This window comes from Myotis brandtii, unplaced genomic scaffold (assembly GCF_000412655.1).
Source record: "Myotis brandtii unplaced genomic scaffold, ASM41265v1 scaffold382, whole genome shotgun sequence".
Taxonomy (NCBI): domain Eukaryota; kingdom Metazoa; phylum Chordata; class Mammalia; order Chiroptera; family Vespertilionidae; genus Myotis; species Myotis brandtii.
Window position 1 is genome coordinate 1561593 of NW_005364671.1, and position 18552 is coordinate 1580144.

Below are 18552 nucleotides of genomic sequence, written 5' to 3' on the forward strand. Positions count from 1 at the left end.
AATTGTCGTTGTTGTTGTTAAAGCTGTTAGGTTGCAATTTATGTTGCTCAGTTTTAATTTTTAGTTTCTATGATCTTACTGAATGTTCAACTACGATGGAACACTTTTAAGAGACCAAATGTCATTTCTTGAAAGCAAGTTTTAACAGGTAGAAGGGAAAGAACAATTTTCCATATGAGAAACTACATTGTTGGGCATTTTCTGAAATATAAACCAGAAAGAATTTATGTGAAGTGAACATTTTTCTATCCTTTCAAGTGGCAATTAGAAGTTACCTGCTCTTGAATTAGAATTTTAATATGGGGACACATTAAGGGCTTTAAAATTACCTGTAGAATTAAAACAAAACTTCATTTTAGACTTTTTCCTTTTAAGTAGAAGAGACTACTCAGTGTTTAGATTAAAAACATTAAAAATATATAAAGAGAATTTGACATTCACTATTAATCAGTATTTTTTCTTTGTATAGCTGAAGAGTTCAAAAGAAAATGCAATTCTTTTGCAATTTCTGCTTGAGATAGGCTTGCAAACGTTAACAGGAGTCTATGATAGCAGTCTGTAAAATGGAATATAATCATCCCAGCCTCTTTAGAGTATAAGGAAGCAAATCTATTCATATCAGTAAATGCTTTAGGAACTCCCAAGTATTGGGTACTCTTTTAGGGAATAGCATTTAATTTTTGTCTTTGCTGCTTATATTGACTGAATCTGATGCCCTTCTAAAATTTAAGAAATCTTACATTAGTAAATATTTTAACCCATCAGTTTTTTCTTCTCTTTTCAGAGAAAGCTTCTTGCTATCTACCTCCACCATGATGAAAGTGTATTAACCAACGTGTTCTGCTCACAAATGCTATGTGCTGAGTCTATTGTCTCTTATCTGAGTCAAAATTTTATAACCTGGGCTTGGGATCTGACAAAGGACGCCAATAGAGCAAGGTAATATTGTTCATAACTTATAGCTGGGCTATTCTTTTTTTTAAGGCCATCACTGTATTTGATTTTTATCATCATAAACATTTTCATCCTGAGCATTAAATTCTCTATATTTAATTAGACATTAGCCATTTGTTGTAGCTAATATATGCAGTTACTCACAATTATGAATTCCTTAACTTTTAAAGATTTCTTAAATTCAAAAATAACTAGAAAACTAAAACACATTGTTCTCATCTTTTTTGCAAAGAGATATTGTACATTTCTGTTTATTATATGTTGTAATATTGTAATATGTTGTTGAACATTTAGAGAAAAATCTGTTTTTAAATAATGTTTAGAAAAGGCAAGGCAAGTCTAACATATAATCCTAGTAGCAAGTTTATTTTTTTAATAATTCCAGTGAAGAAGACAAGACATTCTCGATCAGTCCAGTGGAATTGGTAATAGCTTAACTTGAGCATATGCTAATTGATGTAATCGCTTTATTGCACATATTCTTTTGCACATATCCATAATCTCAATAGGAAAAAAATTCCTTTTCTAGTTGCCAGGGTAAATTTACTTAGTTTGTTAATCATAACTGTAAGTGATGAATAATTCTTCATATTTTGCCTATTTGCATTTCCCATCTGAAATATATTTCATTGTGTTTAATTACACATGTGGCCACAACATCCTGTGATGTTACTTTGGGTGTGTTAACACAATCATAATCACAGGCTACTGGTTTATGAACAAGGAGATTAGATTAATTCATTTTAAGGCAAGTCTATTGTAGCTACCTATTTTAAGTGATGATAGCACAATTAGAAATTAAATCATCTGATTTGTCTATATTATTTTGTGGCATACTGAATTTTTGCTCATCATTCAGACTTTGTTTTATGTAAGCTGAATCTGAAAAGAAAAATGATCTTCCTTTAAATGTGAAGCAAAAGAATGTAGAAGCAATTCCTTCATCTAATACTTCATTTCTTTAAGCAAATGGTTAGGAAATTTCATAGGATGACTTCGTTCTGCCTTGGAAATCTCCCATGTTATACATAAATAAAGAACCTTTAGTACCTGTATTTGTTTAAATTAAATCAGACTATTATGCACACTCAGTTAAAGGTGATGAAAAGCAGTGCCAAAAACAGATAAAAATGCAGCATCGAAGGTCTTTCATGAGGCAAAATACATAGACTGGAGACTTGGCTAAATCTTTTACTATTCACTGGCAGTAAGGAATCTCCTCCTTTCCTTTTATCCACAACTTGATGGAGAAGGAAACACTATTTCTAAACCATCTGTAGTGGCTAAGTTCAGCGGGCTACCTGCTGTTATTTTGTTCTATCCTCCATTTAATTCCTTAGTTCCTTTTATTTTACAATGACAAAAAATTGCAGTGTAGTTTCTTTTGAAAAACAGTGTTTGAGGGTTTTTTTTTATGACTGGCAATCAACAGCCATGTAATTGCTTTGTTATGTTTTACTAAAGAAGTCTGTTAAGTAGCACAACTTTGATACACTAGTAATAAGAGTTTGCAGGTTACAGAGACACCTGTGGTGACCAAAGCGACAGAAGCTGCTTAGTAGAAAGAGCCAGTACAGCTGTGTCCTATTAACTCCTTATGACACTTTTTTAAAACACAAAATAAAGGCCTTGTTTAAGGCTTTCGAGCTATTTCTCAATGAATTGAGGATGGGCTATGAAGTATGATAGGATATTTCAATCTATATTTTTTTAAATGTGGCATCTTGTTAGTAAGTTTCTGTCATTAAAATAAAAAGAAGTGATATTAAAGACTGAAAATAGAAATATCTAGGAATTCAATTTAATAAAGAATGTAACGATTTCTGGAATTTAAAATACTTGGCATCCTTATTTAAAATCAAATTCCATCTGTATTACAAATTAAAAACTATTTTAACTTATTACACTTCTCTCTACAAAAGTAATACAGTTATGTAGCTACTTTTCATGTGCAGTCCTCATTATTACTGTTAAGGCAAATAGGAAAATATACATTTTACAAACAAGATGAAAATTCATTGGACTGACATATTCCTAAAAGAGCATAAAAGTGGGTTTCCTTTTGACATATGAAACTGTAAGAGAATTAGTTATATAGGCTGATATTAATGCCCCCCAAAAGGGTTTACTTTAGCTGCAAGTTTCTTACCACCTATCATAGATTCATCTAAATAAAATCGTCTAATTGAGTTTTGTCTCTGTGGTCTCTCTTGTATTTTATCACCACATTTATCCAAAGGTGTTTGTCATGAAAATTAATTGCACCATCCATTTGATGCTATTACCATTGAGTAACAAAACTTCAAACTTTTAAATCAGTAGAAGACTGCTGCATTAATAATTAGTGGGCTACATATGGAAAGTTGTTATGCCATCATTTGTCTATTACTAGGGAGTTAAAATGGGACAGATTTACATGTGGAAATATAGAGGAGATTTCCAGGCATCAGAAATAAGATTGTTGCTGTAGGTGCCCTTTTACCTGGGGGTGGGGGTGGGGGGTTGCTTGTTTGTTTGTTTTATGACAAAATGTAAAAGTTTAGAAATGAATTTATGGTGGATAGCTTGTCTGGTCCCATACCTGGCTATTGTAGTTGAGGCTAGTCATAAATTTAGAGAAACCTGAACCTGTAAGCTATTTAGTCTGGATGCTTCCTTAGTGGTTTTCTGGAACTATCCCTGATATAATAGCCAGGGGAAATTGATACCCAAGATGGGTAGAGACTTGCCAAGAAAATTTATGTTTGCTTATGAAATACTCTAAGCCTACAGAAGCATTAATCCTTAATTTATTGTGAATCTCTCATGTCTGTAGAATATAAGTGAAGGATATGGAACTAAGTGAATGCTTTGGTAGGGTTACTAGAATGTCAATTGCTATTATGTTAAATTTCCTCATTTCCCTAATAAACTAGAGTAAAAAATAAACAGATTTCTATAGAATGTCACTTTCTTACATCCCTGTGATGTTGATGATTTTGAATTTCTCACCTCCAAAATAATTCTAATAACTTTCTTTATAAGTTGAATACTCAAGTTAACCAACCTATCTATATTATAAAAGCCTATGCGACCATTAAGGCAGAACTACCGGTCACGATGATGCACAATGACCACCAGAGGGCAGACGCTCAATGCAGGAGCTGCCCCTGGTGGTCAGTGCGCTCAGCCAGAAGCCAGGCTCACGGCTGGCAAGTGCAGCGGCAGTGGCGGGAGCCTCTCCTGCCACCGTGGCAGTGCTAAGGAGCAGTGAGCAGGTGGGCGGTAAGAAGTGAGGGGTCCCTGCGGGGAGTGGACCTAAGCCAGCAGGCGGACATCCCCCGAGGGGCCCCGGACTGCAAGAGGGCGCAGGCCAGGCTGAGGGACCCTGCCCAGTGCACGAATTTTGTGCGCTGGGCCTCTAGTATCTGTATAAAGTAGATTAGAATAATTCCTAGATTTATCTTGGAATATTCCACATATGAACTGAGACATCAAACTTTAGCTGTAATGATTATTACAGTGTACATGCTCACTAAATTATCATATAGAACAAGTAGTCGTCAGCCTTTCGGACCTCATGGACCTCCAGTGGTCCATGGACCACCAGCTGACGACCGCTGGTATAGAAGGCTTATTCATTTTATTTGTTTCATTAAAAAAGGAACTGTACAAAATTTTAGGGGAAAAAAACTCAATAAGCATTTGGCAAATTAATGTATTGTATCCAATTCCACCTAAGACTATTGCTTATAATTTCAGTATTGTATATTGAAGTGGAGGTTTCTTTCTTAGAAAACTCTGAACAGCCTTGTTGGCTGCCATGTCTATTTAGATTTCAGGGCCACTGTTTCTTAAAGCAGTAGGCAGAAAGCCCTGTCAGTCTTGAGAGGTGCTAGAAGATATAATTTTCTAAATATCCATTTAAACAATAACACTAATAGAAACAGTGAGCTATACCTATAAATGAAAGATATGAAAGAGCTAAAAACAGATAGTAAATAAGGAGATCCTGCAAATCACTTCTGGAAGTGGCTAAAATATATTTCAAGAAAGTTATATTTCCTTTATGTTTATTCATTGAATAAACATAGTGTAATAAGAACCAGGGGTGGTGCTATGCAGTGAGGACGAAAAGTTGAAAAAATTGTAATGCTAATGTTCAAACACTCGTCGTCTGGTAGGCAAGACAGACCTAGAGCTAATATGTGATATGAAGTATGTACAAGGTGCTTTGAGAGAATAAACGAACTTCCTAGTGAGTTATTCTATCTGAGGGGGCCAGGACCTGGAAGAGAGGACACACAGAAAAATGAAATTAGAATTTAACTTTTTCTCTTCAGAGATTTTTATATTAACAGCATTCCTAGTTTATTAGGTTGCAGATATTTGTTATTCTTACAAAAGGATATTGGTATTTTAAACTTCATCATTAGGTGTCTGAAATGAAGAGTCAGTGGTTTACAAACATGATTGAAAGAGAGGAAAAAATAGAAGGCTATGGCCAGCTAATATATTCCTATTATGGTCTGAACCAGATTGAGGATTAGGGTCACCCAACCAGGATGGACAGATCTCAAGAAGTTGTTTTCTTAATGATTGATCCAGTTGTGGCATATGCTTACAGACAAATAATGGAGCAGAGATCAGATACTCTTTTGGATTCTAACATGTAGACACCATCATAGATTTAACTAATACAATAAAAGTAATTTTAGCACACTATATTCATAGTAAATAAGTTCTTGGACTATAAAATAATAATTTCTTAAAATTCAGGACTGATATTACCTCTAGGAAACTTCATCTCTCTCCATCCTTCTCTTGCCTCATTTCAGGTTAAAATGTACATTCTATATGTTCCCATATATCCCTATACTAATTGTATCGATGGTACTCATTACATTATGTGATTGTTCACTAGCTCCCTGCCAGGTTGTCAGCTCCCCAAGGGAGCTATGTCTATAATCTCAATGTGTTACACAGTACCTTTTTAAAAGTAAGTGTTATAGTGATTTAAAAAAACACATACATAATCTCTAAGAGACTTATTGAAAAATAAGAGAGGCCAGCTTGGGCAGTAGAAAGAGCTTTAGAAATGCTGCTGTATTCCTCTAATTGTGTGATTTCCCCCCAGAGTCCTTAATAGGACTAATAAAGCAAAAACTTATTCTTGCAGAATGAACTAAAATGTGCACACTGAGTACCATGTCTTCTGCTGGCCCTGTAGCACCTAAGAATATTGCTCATGTGATCTCAGTACCATGGGCCATCTAGAAAGAAGCTTGATATCCACCCTGGATGAGTTCATCCAGTAGTGCCAGAGTTTCTTCCACAGACCCACCAAGTCTTTGTGATACCCCTGAAGCAACTGTACTCTTAGATTGGATCATTCTGGATAGTACTCTGAGCCTTCTGCAATGGTGGTGGCATTGGTTACGTAACCATGTCCATAGGACCAGAATGCTAGGCTGGCTGTATGGTGAGATATGCCCAGCAGCCAGGAAAGTTCCATTTGGGCACCCTCAGATTTAAATATAAATAGCACTGTATATAAAACACTAGCACAATAAAAAGTATTAATTTTCTTTTCTGTATTACACACTTGTTGGGTACCTGGGAACACTGGCACATGAGTGCCCTCAGTGTTAAGCTATAGGTTCTCTGCTGAAGTTGCTTCGTCAGAAAAAGTCACATGACACTGTGGCACAGTAAACCTCCAGTAATAAGTGAGTTAATAGGTATCTCTTGTTCTGACAAGGAGGTCCCACAAGACAAATGTCTCCATTAGTCCATCCAGTATAGGTACTTGTGTAGATTATCTAATTCTAAAAAACTTTGAATTGACTAGGATAGTGACAACTGGGTAAGCAACCAGCTATGAGTGCTGAGGAATGAGCTGCTTATATGTGAATAAGTTCCTGATGTGAAAATGTTTTGCACATCAGTGTACACGCTACATAGTGTTAAATCAGGCATTGCACACCATTTCTAAGCAATGTTCAGAGTAGCTGCAAACTGTTCCTGAGGAATTGCTGACAATGCTGAGTTACGCAATTTGCTTGTAACATGTATATAGCATTGTATTAAGTCTTGCATACACAGTACCAATGTTCACAGACAGATTTCTATTGCCTGTCAATATTAGCTTTTGAACTTAATGCCTTTGGGTGCAGTATTTCAGGTAACTTTAAACTTCTGCTGCTGTGCTGACAGGCACTTGTTAGCCTTAATATTCAATGATAGTTTTCTGCATTACTTAATCTCTGGCAAGAGTTAATTGACTTAAAGTTCTTATTATTAGCAGCTATCTTCACCTGCACTTACCATCTCAGTAATTAGCCATGTTCACAGTGGCATACCCTTAATTCCAAACTAGTCAATGGTTCATGCCTGGCTGAAGCCTAGCTGGCCGTGTTACTCTAACCTACACTCCCATTTGATCTAAAGAACATAGCCCGGGTGTGGGGTCTGCATGGGAGACACAAGGTGTGTTAATTTACACCTGCTACCCTAGGAGCAGATATGGGTTCTACAGAAGTAGCTGAGAAAACAGATAAACATGTTGTGGTCAGGGAGCTAAGACTTCCACAGGGCCTTCAGTGCCAGGCTTCGATATGATTTTCCCCAAACTTCTTTATTCTCTTTGTGCTCCATTTTCCTTCCAGTCTTTTTAAAGGAAATGTATTGCCATCCTAAACATCCCAGGTCAAGGGCTTAATTAATGCTTTAAAGTAAAAATTCCAAAACACCAGGAGAGTTTGTCATTTTCTCCCTGGTTTGTTTTGTGAAGAGGGAGGAGAGAAGGTGAGGAGGAACCCCCTCCTGTTCCATGATTACATCCTACCCACTCATTTTCTCCTTTTCTCCTCTGCTTTTGATTTTTAGTGGCAGTCTTAACAGAATGTCAAGATCAATTTGCAGCATGGTTTAACTCAAGGTTTGCATTCTGCCAGCAGCAATTGTCCCTGCAAACAATGCTGTGTGTTCGTGTAACTTCAGAAGCTTTCAGAAGGATCATGACAAGGGCAGCATCTAATGACTTTATTAGTGTAGGATTTCAAATGGGCTCCGTAATTGTTCATATCTCTTTGTCAGCAAGTCATAATTACTGCTCAGCATTGTCCAAGGGTACACTTATGAATAGTTTCCTAATAGTACTGAAAGGAAGGAAAAGGGGGAAATGATAAAAGGTGATGGCCTCATGATTGAGAACAAGTCAGTCTGTATACAGATGATGGCTAAACTGTTTATGATACATTCTTTACTCTTTTTAAAATAGAAGGTCGTCCTTTTAAAAATGTTCTTTGAAGTAACTTTAAATGACCAGTTTATAAGCCTTTTTTATTCTGATTTAGATACTTCCCACACTTCTACCTAGTACTATATCTATAACTGTCCGATGGTATATGCATTGTGTTAGAATCAGTCATTTGTGTAAAAGTATATATATTTTCTCAATATTAATTACTGCTATTCAGGAAATATGCATTTAACTCAGATACAATAGTTGATGTGTTTTCAGTCTATGTGAAAACTGTTGTTAGAAAAGAACAGTACAAAGGTGATACTGTTGACAAGATAGTTCAAAAGAACAGCATTATAAATTTTTATCAAATCTTATTTTTATCATGAACTATATCTTTTTTAGTACTTCATTGATATCAGTTTGTAATGATCTAGTCAGAGTGACCTTAATGGGGTGTAGCTTAGGAATCATTTTCTGCCACTTTCACCAATAATGGCAGCTTCTTTACCCTTAGAACTGTATTTCAAGCTCATGCCGCTTGTGACAGAAGTTTCTCTGAGAATATCATTAGCTAAAAGCAAGACTCATTGTTGCTTTTTTAAAAACCTAACACATAATAACAACTGAGCCATTAATTAAGCACCTACTGTGTGCCAGACACTATATGTATGAGCTCATTCAATCCTCACTCTATACATTACCTCATTTAACCATAATTCTGAAAAGTAAGTTGCAAAGGTACAGTTTCACATATGAAGAAACTATTTTTGGCTCAGAGAGGTTCTGTAACTTACCCGAGGTCATGCAACGGCTGTACCAGATGTAAACCCCAATCTACCTATGCTTTTCGGCTACATAATGCTTTATTTCCCATGACCTTGCCAGGCTGAAAAACTGTGTGCAAAGCCCTGTGGGGGGTATAAGGCATGTACTTTTTGCTTGGGTAACAAATAAACCTGGGATTCACCAAATGTTTGAGTTAGGGATTAGAATCATTCTTAGTTAGTGTCCAATTTGTAGCCATGCAGATATTTTCCCTATTCAGGCAGGCATACCTTGTTTTATTTCTCTTCGCTTTATTACATGGCACAGATGTGCTTTCTTACAAACTGAAGGCCAGGCCCTTCACCAGCAAAAAGATTACAACTTGCTTTATTGCAATATTCACTTTATTGCAGTGGTCTGGAATCGAACCGGCAATATCTCTGAAGTTACTACTACCTCTAACTGAATACTGCTAGGGAGAGCAAAAATGAAAGCTTCAAAATATCGTCTGTCTTTGATCTGCTGTAAAAGCTAAAAAAGGTTTTTGCTATAGTTCTTCTTCCTAGAGAGAGCTTCTGCAACCTTTTCCCTTTGGTTCTAGTTTTGGCCTTGGAATTACCTGGAATAAGCCTAACTTCTCTTCTGCGTTATCAGTTTAACCATAGCTATCAAGTTTGCCCTAATTTTCTTGCCTTTTCTTACCAAGTATGTTTATTCTTTCTGTTGTTCCCCACATGGTAGGTGTTCTAGGCTCGGTCCATTCTAAAGGTGCCCACAATCTAGCATAGTGCTCCAGAAGATGCTCTTCTGGTGCTGTGCTCACTTCTATTCTATAATTTTATTATTGGCTCCTATTGAACTGGGGGTCAGTTAAAACCCCCTACCAGTTTTTCAGGTTTGGGGCTTCCCAGAAGTTGTTATTAAACTAGATCTCTGCCTTTTTCTACTAATATGAGTAACACTAGAGGCCCAGTGCACAAATTCGTGCACGGGTGGGGTCCCGGCCGGCTGGGGGTAGGGGCTGCGGGTGGTTGGCAGGCTGGCCCTGTCCCTGATTGGGGGGGGGGGAGCGATCAGGGGCAGGGCTGGCTAGGGGAGGGGCCAGCCGACCCCACCCCCTGGTCAAACTTCCAGTTGAACTCCCAGTCGAACTCCCATATGAGGGGATAATTTGCATATTAGCCTTTTATTATATAGGATGATCTTTTGAAATTCGGATTCGATGAACTCTCCCAAGTTTTATCACTCATAAATTATACCTTAATTCCTTATCTCATCATTCTTGATAATCCTCTTCATTCCTAAATATGTCCAACTCCAGAAAACTTTTATTTTTCTCTTTATTTACCACACTTAAATGTGGTTTTCAACAGAAAATAAATCACCTTATATATTTTGATTTCAAACATCTGTCTCTGACCAACACTTCCTATTGTACATACTTATCTCATAATGCCATATAACTTATTGACCCCCACCACTTGACTTCATTCATGTCTCCAATCTTCATTTCTCATCCTATTTAGATTTCAAGGTTCACCATTATCACTTCCTTGTATACTTTAAATTTCCTCATTGCTGTCTCCCTCCATTATACTCATTTTGTTGAACCAAATTATTCACCTTCTCTATGCCTATGCACTTGCAGTTAAACTTGGTGGAGAAAATTGCACTGACTGATTTTTTTTTAATAAACACAAACTTTAAACGAATACACAATAATGCTGAGCAAGCCTACATGTGATTTTCTAGCTAATTCTTTTTCCCTGGACGAGAGGTTTTCATATCACCTCTCATTCATGAAAGAAATATCTCATGTCCCCCTCTGTTCCCCTTCCCAGCTGCCCTCACTAGTTGATTGAGAAAATGGACGTCATCAGACAAAAATGACCTTAATATTCTCTTCTTCAAGTCTCCATTTAAATGTCTCCTCTTCAAAAAGGCCTGATGAACCTTTCTAGAGAAAGCTTCTCCACCATTATTCTCTTTCATAGTACTCGCCTAGAACTTTTCATAATAAACTATTACTTTTGCTTATTTAAAAACATTTTTTTCTAATTCTTCCACTGGGATATAAGTTCATAACAGCAAGAATTACATTGGTCTTTTCCACTTTTATTTCTTTCTTCAATCTCAATAATTATTTGTTGGATGTCATAAGAATGCATGAGAGCATAATGGTTAAAAGTATGAATGATTTTTGGATTTAGTCAGACTAGGATTGGAATTCTAGCCATGCCACTAGGCCACCATAGTGACATTAGGCAAGTTGCCTAAGCCTTCTAAGTTGCAGTTTGTGTATTGGAAATGGTGATTTAAAAAACCACATCCCTCAGAGTTGTTATTAGATTTGAATGGGATAATTGAGTTTTAAAAGTCTAGCACTATGTATATATTTGATTTCTTTGTCTCAGACATTTATGAACATGTTGACAGGACAAAGACGCTCTTTTATTTTCAAGAATCAGTGGTAGCACTCTGCAGGTTCAATTTTCTGGTGACAAAGAATTTATCTTCATTTAGCTCACATATCTGAATCTTATTCTGAGGGAGACTTTTACTATAGATGCCTTGTCATATGCCTTACTGAATTCCAGATAGTTGAAGCTTATGAAATGCTCTGGAGTTACCTCATGGTTTCTTGGGCTGGTTGTGTTCTTAATCCATGCTGCCTTCTAGTCATCACTACTGTATTCTAAGTGTTCATGCTCCATTGTTTAAGTGATTTTTCTAGACTGTTTAGGAGACTGAAATCAAGTTTACTGGTCTGTATTTTTTGAAAATCAAGGTATTTACTTGTTTTTAAGGATGCAGATTCCTCAGATGGTAGTAATTTCTATTATCATTCATTCTAGCTTTTTGCTTTCCCATTTTTTCAACTACCTATCCATTTCTTTATCTAGTAAAGTATCCATTAAGCATTTACTGTACCATATCACTCCTTATTTTCTCTCCTACATATTTTGTCTGTTTTTCCATTTAGCATTTATTATTTTCCTGCTTTAAAAATGGACATAATAGCTACACAAAAATAAATGTAATATAAAACAGGAAAATAATATCAGATAAAAACCAAATAAAAGTGTCAAATAATCCTATATAATAAATAGGCAATATGCAAATTGACCATCACACCCTTGCACAAGATGGCTGCCTCCATGTGATCACAAGATGGCCGGCAAGGGAGAGCAGTTGGGGGCGATAGGGCCGGCAGGGGAGCAGTTAGGCATCGATTCAGCTGGCAGGGGAGTGGTTAGTGGGCGATCAGGCTGGCAGGCAGAAGCGGTTAGGGGCAATCAGATAGGCAGGCAGGGGAGCTGTTGGGAGCCAGCCGTCCTGGATTGTGAGAGGGGTCCCAGATTGGAGAGGGTGCAGGCTGGGCTGAGGGACACCCCCCCCCCTTGCACAAATTTCATGCACCGGGCCTCTAGTGAGTATTTATAAACACTTGAGTTGACTCAAAGTTTTGTGCATGAACACTAAATATAGCTCTGTAGTTCTGTCAGATAAAGGAGAAAAATGGAAATGTAATAGGCATATCCTCATTTAATCATGTATACATCTAATATATATTTATTGAGTTTCTGTTTTTTGCCAGGTACTATAGCCTAGAGTTTATAGTTTCTCATTTGCAATTTTCATTGTCTGATTAAAGGAAGTGTAATAGTTCATCTCAAGATTTTTGGCACGAGACTTAGTGTAATCACTTTGTAAGTTATATAAATGTCTAATTACTCTGTTGTATACCTGAAACTCATATAACATTGTATGTAAACTGTAATTGAAAATTAAAAATAATTTTAAAAAATATTTTTAAATTTTCCTAGCACTGAATTCAAGGAAGAATTTTATTATATGCTTTTCTGATGGAGAGTCATTAGGTAACATGATAAACCATTATTTTTCTACTGTTATTTTGCATAAGACCGATTATTTTAAACAGATGTTTCTTATATCAGTCTCCTATAAAAAGCAGAGGGCTTTATATTAAATCTTTTTTTTGTATTAAATCTTTTATCATAATCATAATTCTTTAGGGAGCTTATGTAATATGGTCCTTAAATACTCCTTTTTTTTCATAAACACAGATAACAGTATGGTGATTACAAGAGGGAGAGGAGTGTGGGGGCAGTAGAAGAGGGTAAAGGGGGGATATATGGTGATGGAAAGAGACTTGACTTTGGATGGTGAACACAATACAATATATAGATGATGTATTTATAATTGTATACCTGAAACCTGAATAATTTTATTAACCAACGTCACCCAAATAAATTCAATAAAAAATCACTTTGGGCCCACATACACACACACACAAATATTCATTTTTTTATTATCTAACTAGTAACAGGTATAGATCTCCCAGGAAAAGCCTCCATAATCACCTACTCATTCAATTCTCTGTCAAACATCAATTATCTCAAGTGGGCTTTTGTCAGGTGCTGGGCTGTACTTTTTGCTTGGAAGCTTTTATAAATTACTAAAGTGCTAATTTTCTGTCTTTTGGTCATTTATCTTTAAAGATTTTCCTTCTGTGTATAAGATTTATCTAATGCTCTCACACATTTTTTTTATCCGCTAGAATGATAATTCTTTTCAAATACATAAGGAAATGAATGTCAAGGTTCTAAGAGAAACTGACCAACTCTGAAATATATTATGCTGAACATTTTTTTATGTAATAAATCACAAAGTCTCAGAATTTTGCAGCTGGAAAAAAGTCAGAACGTGATAGCATGAAAATTATATGTATGCTAGAGGCCTGGTACATGAATTTGTGCACGGGTGGGGTCTCTCTGGGTGGCCTGCAGGGATCGGGCCAAAACTCGCAGTCCAATGCCTCCTGCAGCTCCTACCTGCTGCTGCTGCTCATCCCGGCCTGCCACGGGCTTGGACCCAGTCAGTCCTGATCGATTAGGAGAGGTGAGTGCTGTCACAGCAGCACTCGGCAGCCATGAGCCCTGCATCTGGCTGCCTCCCAAGGGGAGTGGCCTGCACGATCATGGCCTGCAGCTCTCCAATAAACCCCTGAAGGGTCCTGGATTGTGAGAGGGTGCAGGCCAGGCTGAGGGACCCCACCGGTGCAAGATCGGGTTGGGGAGGGACCGTGGAAGGACTCCAGGGTGTGTCTGGCCCATCTCGCTCAGTCCTGATCAGCCAGACCCCAGCAGCAAGCTAACATACAGGTCGGAACATCTGCCCCTGGTGGTCAGTGCTTGTTATAGTGACTGGTCGACCAGTTGACTATCTGCCCCCTGGTGGTCAATGCACATGTTGAGCAACCTTAGCATATCATTAGCATATTACACTGTGGTTGGTTGTTCAGGTCTGCCGTTTGGGCTATTTGCATATTACCCTTTTATTATATAGGATTCAAATATCTATCCTAGAGTAGGACATGATCTTATCATATGGTGATGCTGATACAGACTATAGAAATTATATAACACTGTAATACAGTACCAAGCATGGCACTGTATTATAGTGTAACTAGAGGCCTGATGCACGAAATTCGTGCAAGAGTAGGCCTTCCTTCCCCCAGCTGCCGGCACCAGCTTCCCTCTGACACCCGGGACCCGGGCTTCCCTTGCAGCCCCAGCTTCAGACATCTGGTCTAATTAGCATATTACACTTTTATTATTATAGATTCCTTGTTTCGTGATAAGAGTATGGTATTGTTATTATAACCTATTTTAGGAACCATTTTTCCATATTCTTAAGTTTGGGAGGGAAACCAATTTGACTCTGAAGCACATAAAGAGGTTTAAAATATCCAAATGTTAACATATTAGAGAAAGTAGGAATTACTGCAAACAGCGTTAATACTGTAGGAAGAACAAAGACTTTGGAGTCAAGCAAACCTGATTTTCTATTTGCTAGTTGTTTCTTTGGATAACCATCTTTCTGAGCCTTAGCTTTCTCATATATAAAATGAAGATGATACCTACTTTTAGAATTAGTCTGTAGGTTAATAAATATTACCTCTTTTCCCTCTCTTTTATGTGCTTCAGAGTCAAATTGGTGCTAGGAATGCAATGATGATTCATCTCCTCCTAAGAGCTGCCCAGGAGCACCATCTTGGAACACAAAGTTCTCCTTGACTTCTAAGCACCCATTCCCTTCTCTGATTTCCCCCAACACTTATTCTGAACCTCTACACCTAGGCACCTGTTATACCATATATGTTTTCTTTTTGGGGTCCTTGATTTATCAAACCCAAAATATCCTTAGTATATTAAGAACAGAAGCCATGTCTTGTCATATATTTAGAGGGTCCTCATAAATATTGATGTTTGGTTAAAGAACACAGAAGAAGTATCTGGCATTTAGTATATATTTGCTTTTTAAAATTTTATTGATTTCAGAGAGGGAGAGAGAGATAGAAACATCAATGATGAGAGAGAATCATTGATGGGCTGCCTCCTGCACACCCGCTTCTGGGGATCAGTTCCCAACCCCGGGTATGTGCCCTGATGGGAATCGAACCATGACCTACTGATCCATATGTCACTGTTCAACCACTGAACCACACCAGCTGTGCTAAATTTGCTTTCTTATACAGCCCTGGGAAAATGAATCATCTTACATTTCTAAAGAAGGAATTTCTGCATTTGATAAGAGATTGGATTAGATGTTTTCGCTTATTCTCCCAACTAAGATTTATATGGGTTGTTTCAAGTAAATGTTTATGTTCTTATTAGTGGTGAGAAAAAGAGCCAATTATCTATTACTAGAAGCCCGATGCATGAAATTCATGCAAGAGTAGGCGTTCCTTCCCCCGGCTGCTGGCACCGGCTTCCCTCTGGCACCCGGTACCCGGGCGACCCGGGCTTCCCTCGCAGCCCCGGCTTCGTCCAGAAGGACGTCCAACCTAATTAGCATATTACACTTTTATTATAGATTATGGTTCCTCCAAAAATTAGTATAAATTAGTCCCTATAGATTAGATATAGCCCTGTCATTAAACAGTGCCTCAAAGCCTTTCCATTTGCATGATTTATAGATGACAATAAGGAGCTAGGTTAAAGTTATTTAGTTCTTGTGTTTATTTTTAATCCTCACCCAAGGGTATGTTTATTGATTTTTAGACAGAGCGCAAGGGGGAGAGAGAGAGAGAGAGAGAGAGAGAGAGAGAGAGAGAGAGAGAGAGAAACATCGATATGAAAGAAACACTGATCAGTTGCCTCCTCTACACACCCTGAGTGGGATCAAACCTACAGCCCAGGTATGTACCCTGACCAGGAATCCAACCCATAACCTTTTGGTGTATGGGATGACACACCAACTCACTGAGCCACCCTGCCAGGCTAGGTTTTTGTTTGTTGGTTGGTTGGTCTTAGAGAGAGACAAAGAGAGACATTGATTTGTTCCACTTTTTTATGCATTTGTTGGTTGATTCCAGTATGTGCCCTACTGGAAATGAAGCCCTCAACCTTGGCGTATCAAGAGGATGCTCTGATCAACTGAGCTACCTGACCGGGGCAGAAGTTACTTAGTTTTTTAAAACTCTGTCCACTGGCCCGCGCCGCACATATAAAGACCGACGCTGAGCCACACTGTAGATATGCCTTCAATTAAGTTACAGAGTCCTGGTGGAGAGATATTTGAAGTTGATGCTGAAATTGCCAAACAATCTGACTATCAAGACCATATTAGAAGATTTGGGAATGGATGATGAAGGCGATGATGACCCAATTCCTCTACCAAATATTAATACAGCAGTATTAAAAAAAAAAAAAAAGGTCATTCAGTGATGCACCCACCACAAGGATGACTCTCCTCCTCCTGAAGATGATGAGAACAAAGAAAGGTGAACAGATGATATCCTTGTTTGGGACCAAGAATTCCTCAAATTTGACCAAGGAAGACTTTTTGAACTTATTCTGTCTGCAAACTATTTAGACATCAAAGGTTTGCTTGATGTCACATACAAGACTATTGCCAATATGGTCAAGGGGAAAACTCCTGAAGAGATTTGCAGGACCTTCAATATCAAAAATGACTTTACTGAAGAAGAAGAAGGAGCCCAGGTACGCAAAGAGAACCAGTGGTGTAAAGAGAAGTGAAAAGTTGTGCCTGACACTGTAACACTGTAAGGATTGTTCCAAATACTAGTTGCACTGCTCTGTTTATAATTGTTACTATTAGGCAAACAGTAGACAAATGCAGCAGCAAATCAATTGTATTAGCAGAATATTGTCATTGCATGTGTAGTTTGGGTACAGATTCCAAACCTATGGTTGAGTTTCTTCCAGTATGATCAAAAGTATCTTTTTCCTTTGCTCTAAATAAAACTGAATTGTGGGTTATCTATTAAAAAACAACAACAAACAAACAAACAAAAAACTCTGTCCACTAATATATTGAAACAATTTAGCAGTTTACTGTTACTGGAAAGTCTTAAGTCTCAGACAGTTAGGAGATGCTTTTGAAATTAAATCTACCCAAATTCTCATTCTGTGTTTTCTTAAAATTGTCTTTAGTTTTGCTGTGTTCTCTAACATGCATACACTATTTGCATTTGCATGGAGAGGCATTATGCCATCCTTTTAGAATTTGATAATATGTATCATTAGCCATTAAATGATTCTACCTTTTTACCCTATAATCCCACTTCACAGACTTTTTTTTCCCTAAGGATATAATTAAGGATATTTATTCCAGTATTCTTTCTAATGGGAAAAAAAAAAGAAAAATCTCGTTCTAATAAGTGAAAAGTTATAAATATGGTTTTATACACACACACACACACACACACACACACACACACATACATACTGAGTGGCCAGATTATTATGACCATCTGACGTTTGTAGGCAAATTAGCTATAATTTCGCGCTGAAGTTGCTAGAGGGCCAGACCATTATAAATAGGGAAGCAGGTTATTTACCACAACAGTAGAAGTGATTTTTTTCTGAAGATATGGTGGGTAAACGCGATTTAACAGCCTTTGAACATGGGATATATTTGAACATGAGTGGCCAGATTATTATGACCACCCCATCAGTACTTCATTGGGCCACCTTTTGCCTTCAATACTGCGGCGATTCTTCTTGGCATTGATTCCATGAGATATTGAAAAGTGATGCGAGGAATCTGACACCATGCCTGATGAATAGCACTGTCCAGTTCTGTGAGATTTGATGGTTGTGGAACCAGCTGCCTGATGGCTCTTTTAACTTCGTCCCACCAATGCTCAGTTGGATTGCGATCTGGTGATTATGGGGGCCACCTAAGCAAGGTAAAGTCTCCCTCATGTTCTTGAAACCACTCCTGCACAATACGAACACCGTGGCATGGCGCATTGTCTTGTTGGAAGAAACCATCTTCATTGGGATACGCCATCAACATGATAGGATGAACTTGATCAGCAACGATACTTAGGTATGTTGTGCTATTCAGACCTTGTTCCACACGAATTAAAGGGCCCAAATCATGCCAGGAAAACATGCCCCAAACCAGGGGTGGGCAACCCCTGGCACGCGTGCCAAACATGGCATGCCAGTAACTTTTGCTGGCACGCGAAACCCTCTCTTATAATCTTCCATTTACAATTTTTTTCTTAATATCGACTTTTTTATTTTTCAGATAAATTCAGTGTAGGT

The 18552-nt window shown here is 37.7% G+C and overlaps 1 protein-coding gene and 1 pseudogene across 6 annotated transcripts in view; both read left to right on the top strand.

The window, feature by feature from the left end:
- The window catches only part of FAF1 (Fas (TNFRSF6) associated factor 1), a 356513-nt gene that overhangs the window by 257195 nt on the left and 80766 nt on the right, over positions 1-18552 (top strand). For all 6 annotated transcript variants that reach the window (XM_014544808.1, XM_005872500.2, XM_014544812.1 and 3 more), the window contains one exon: positions 785-939. In XM_014544808.1, the coding sequence (XP_014400294.1) occupies positions 785-939 (155 nt within the window). The remainder of the gene's footprint in view (positions 1-784; positions 940-18552) is intronic.
- Positions 12773-17261, top strand: LOC102257947 (annotated as a pseudogene).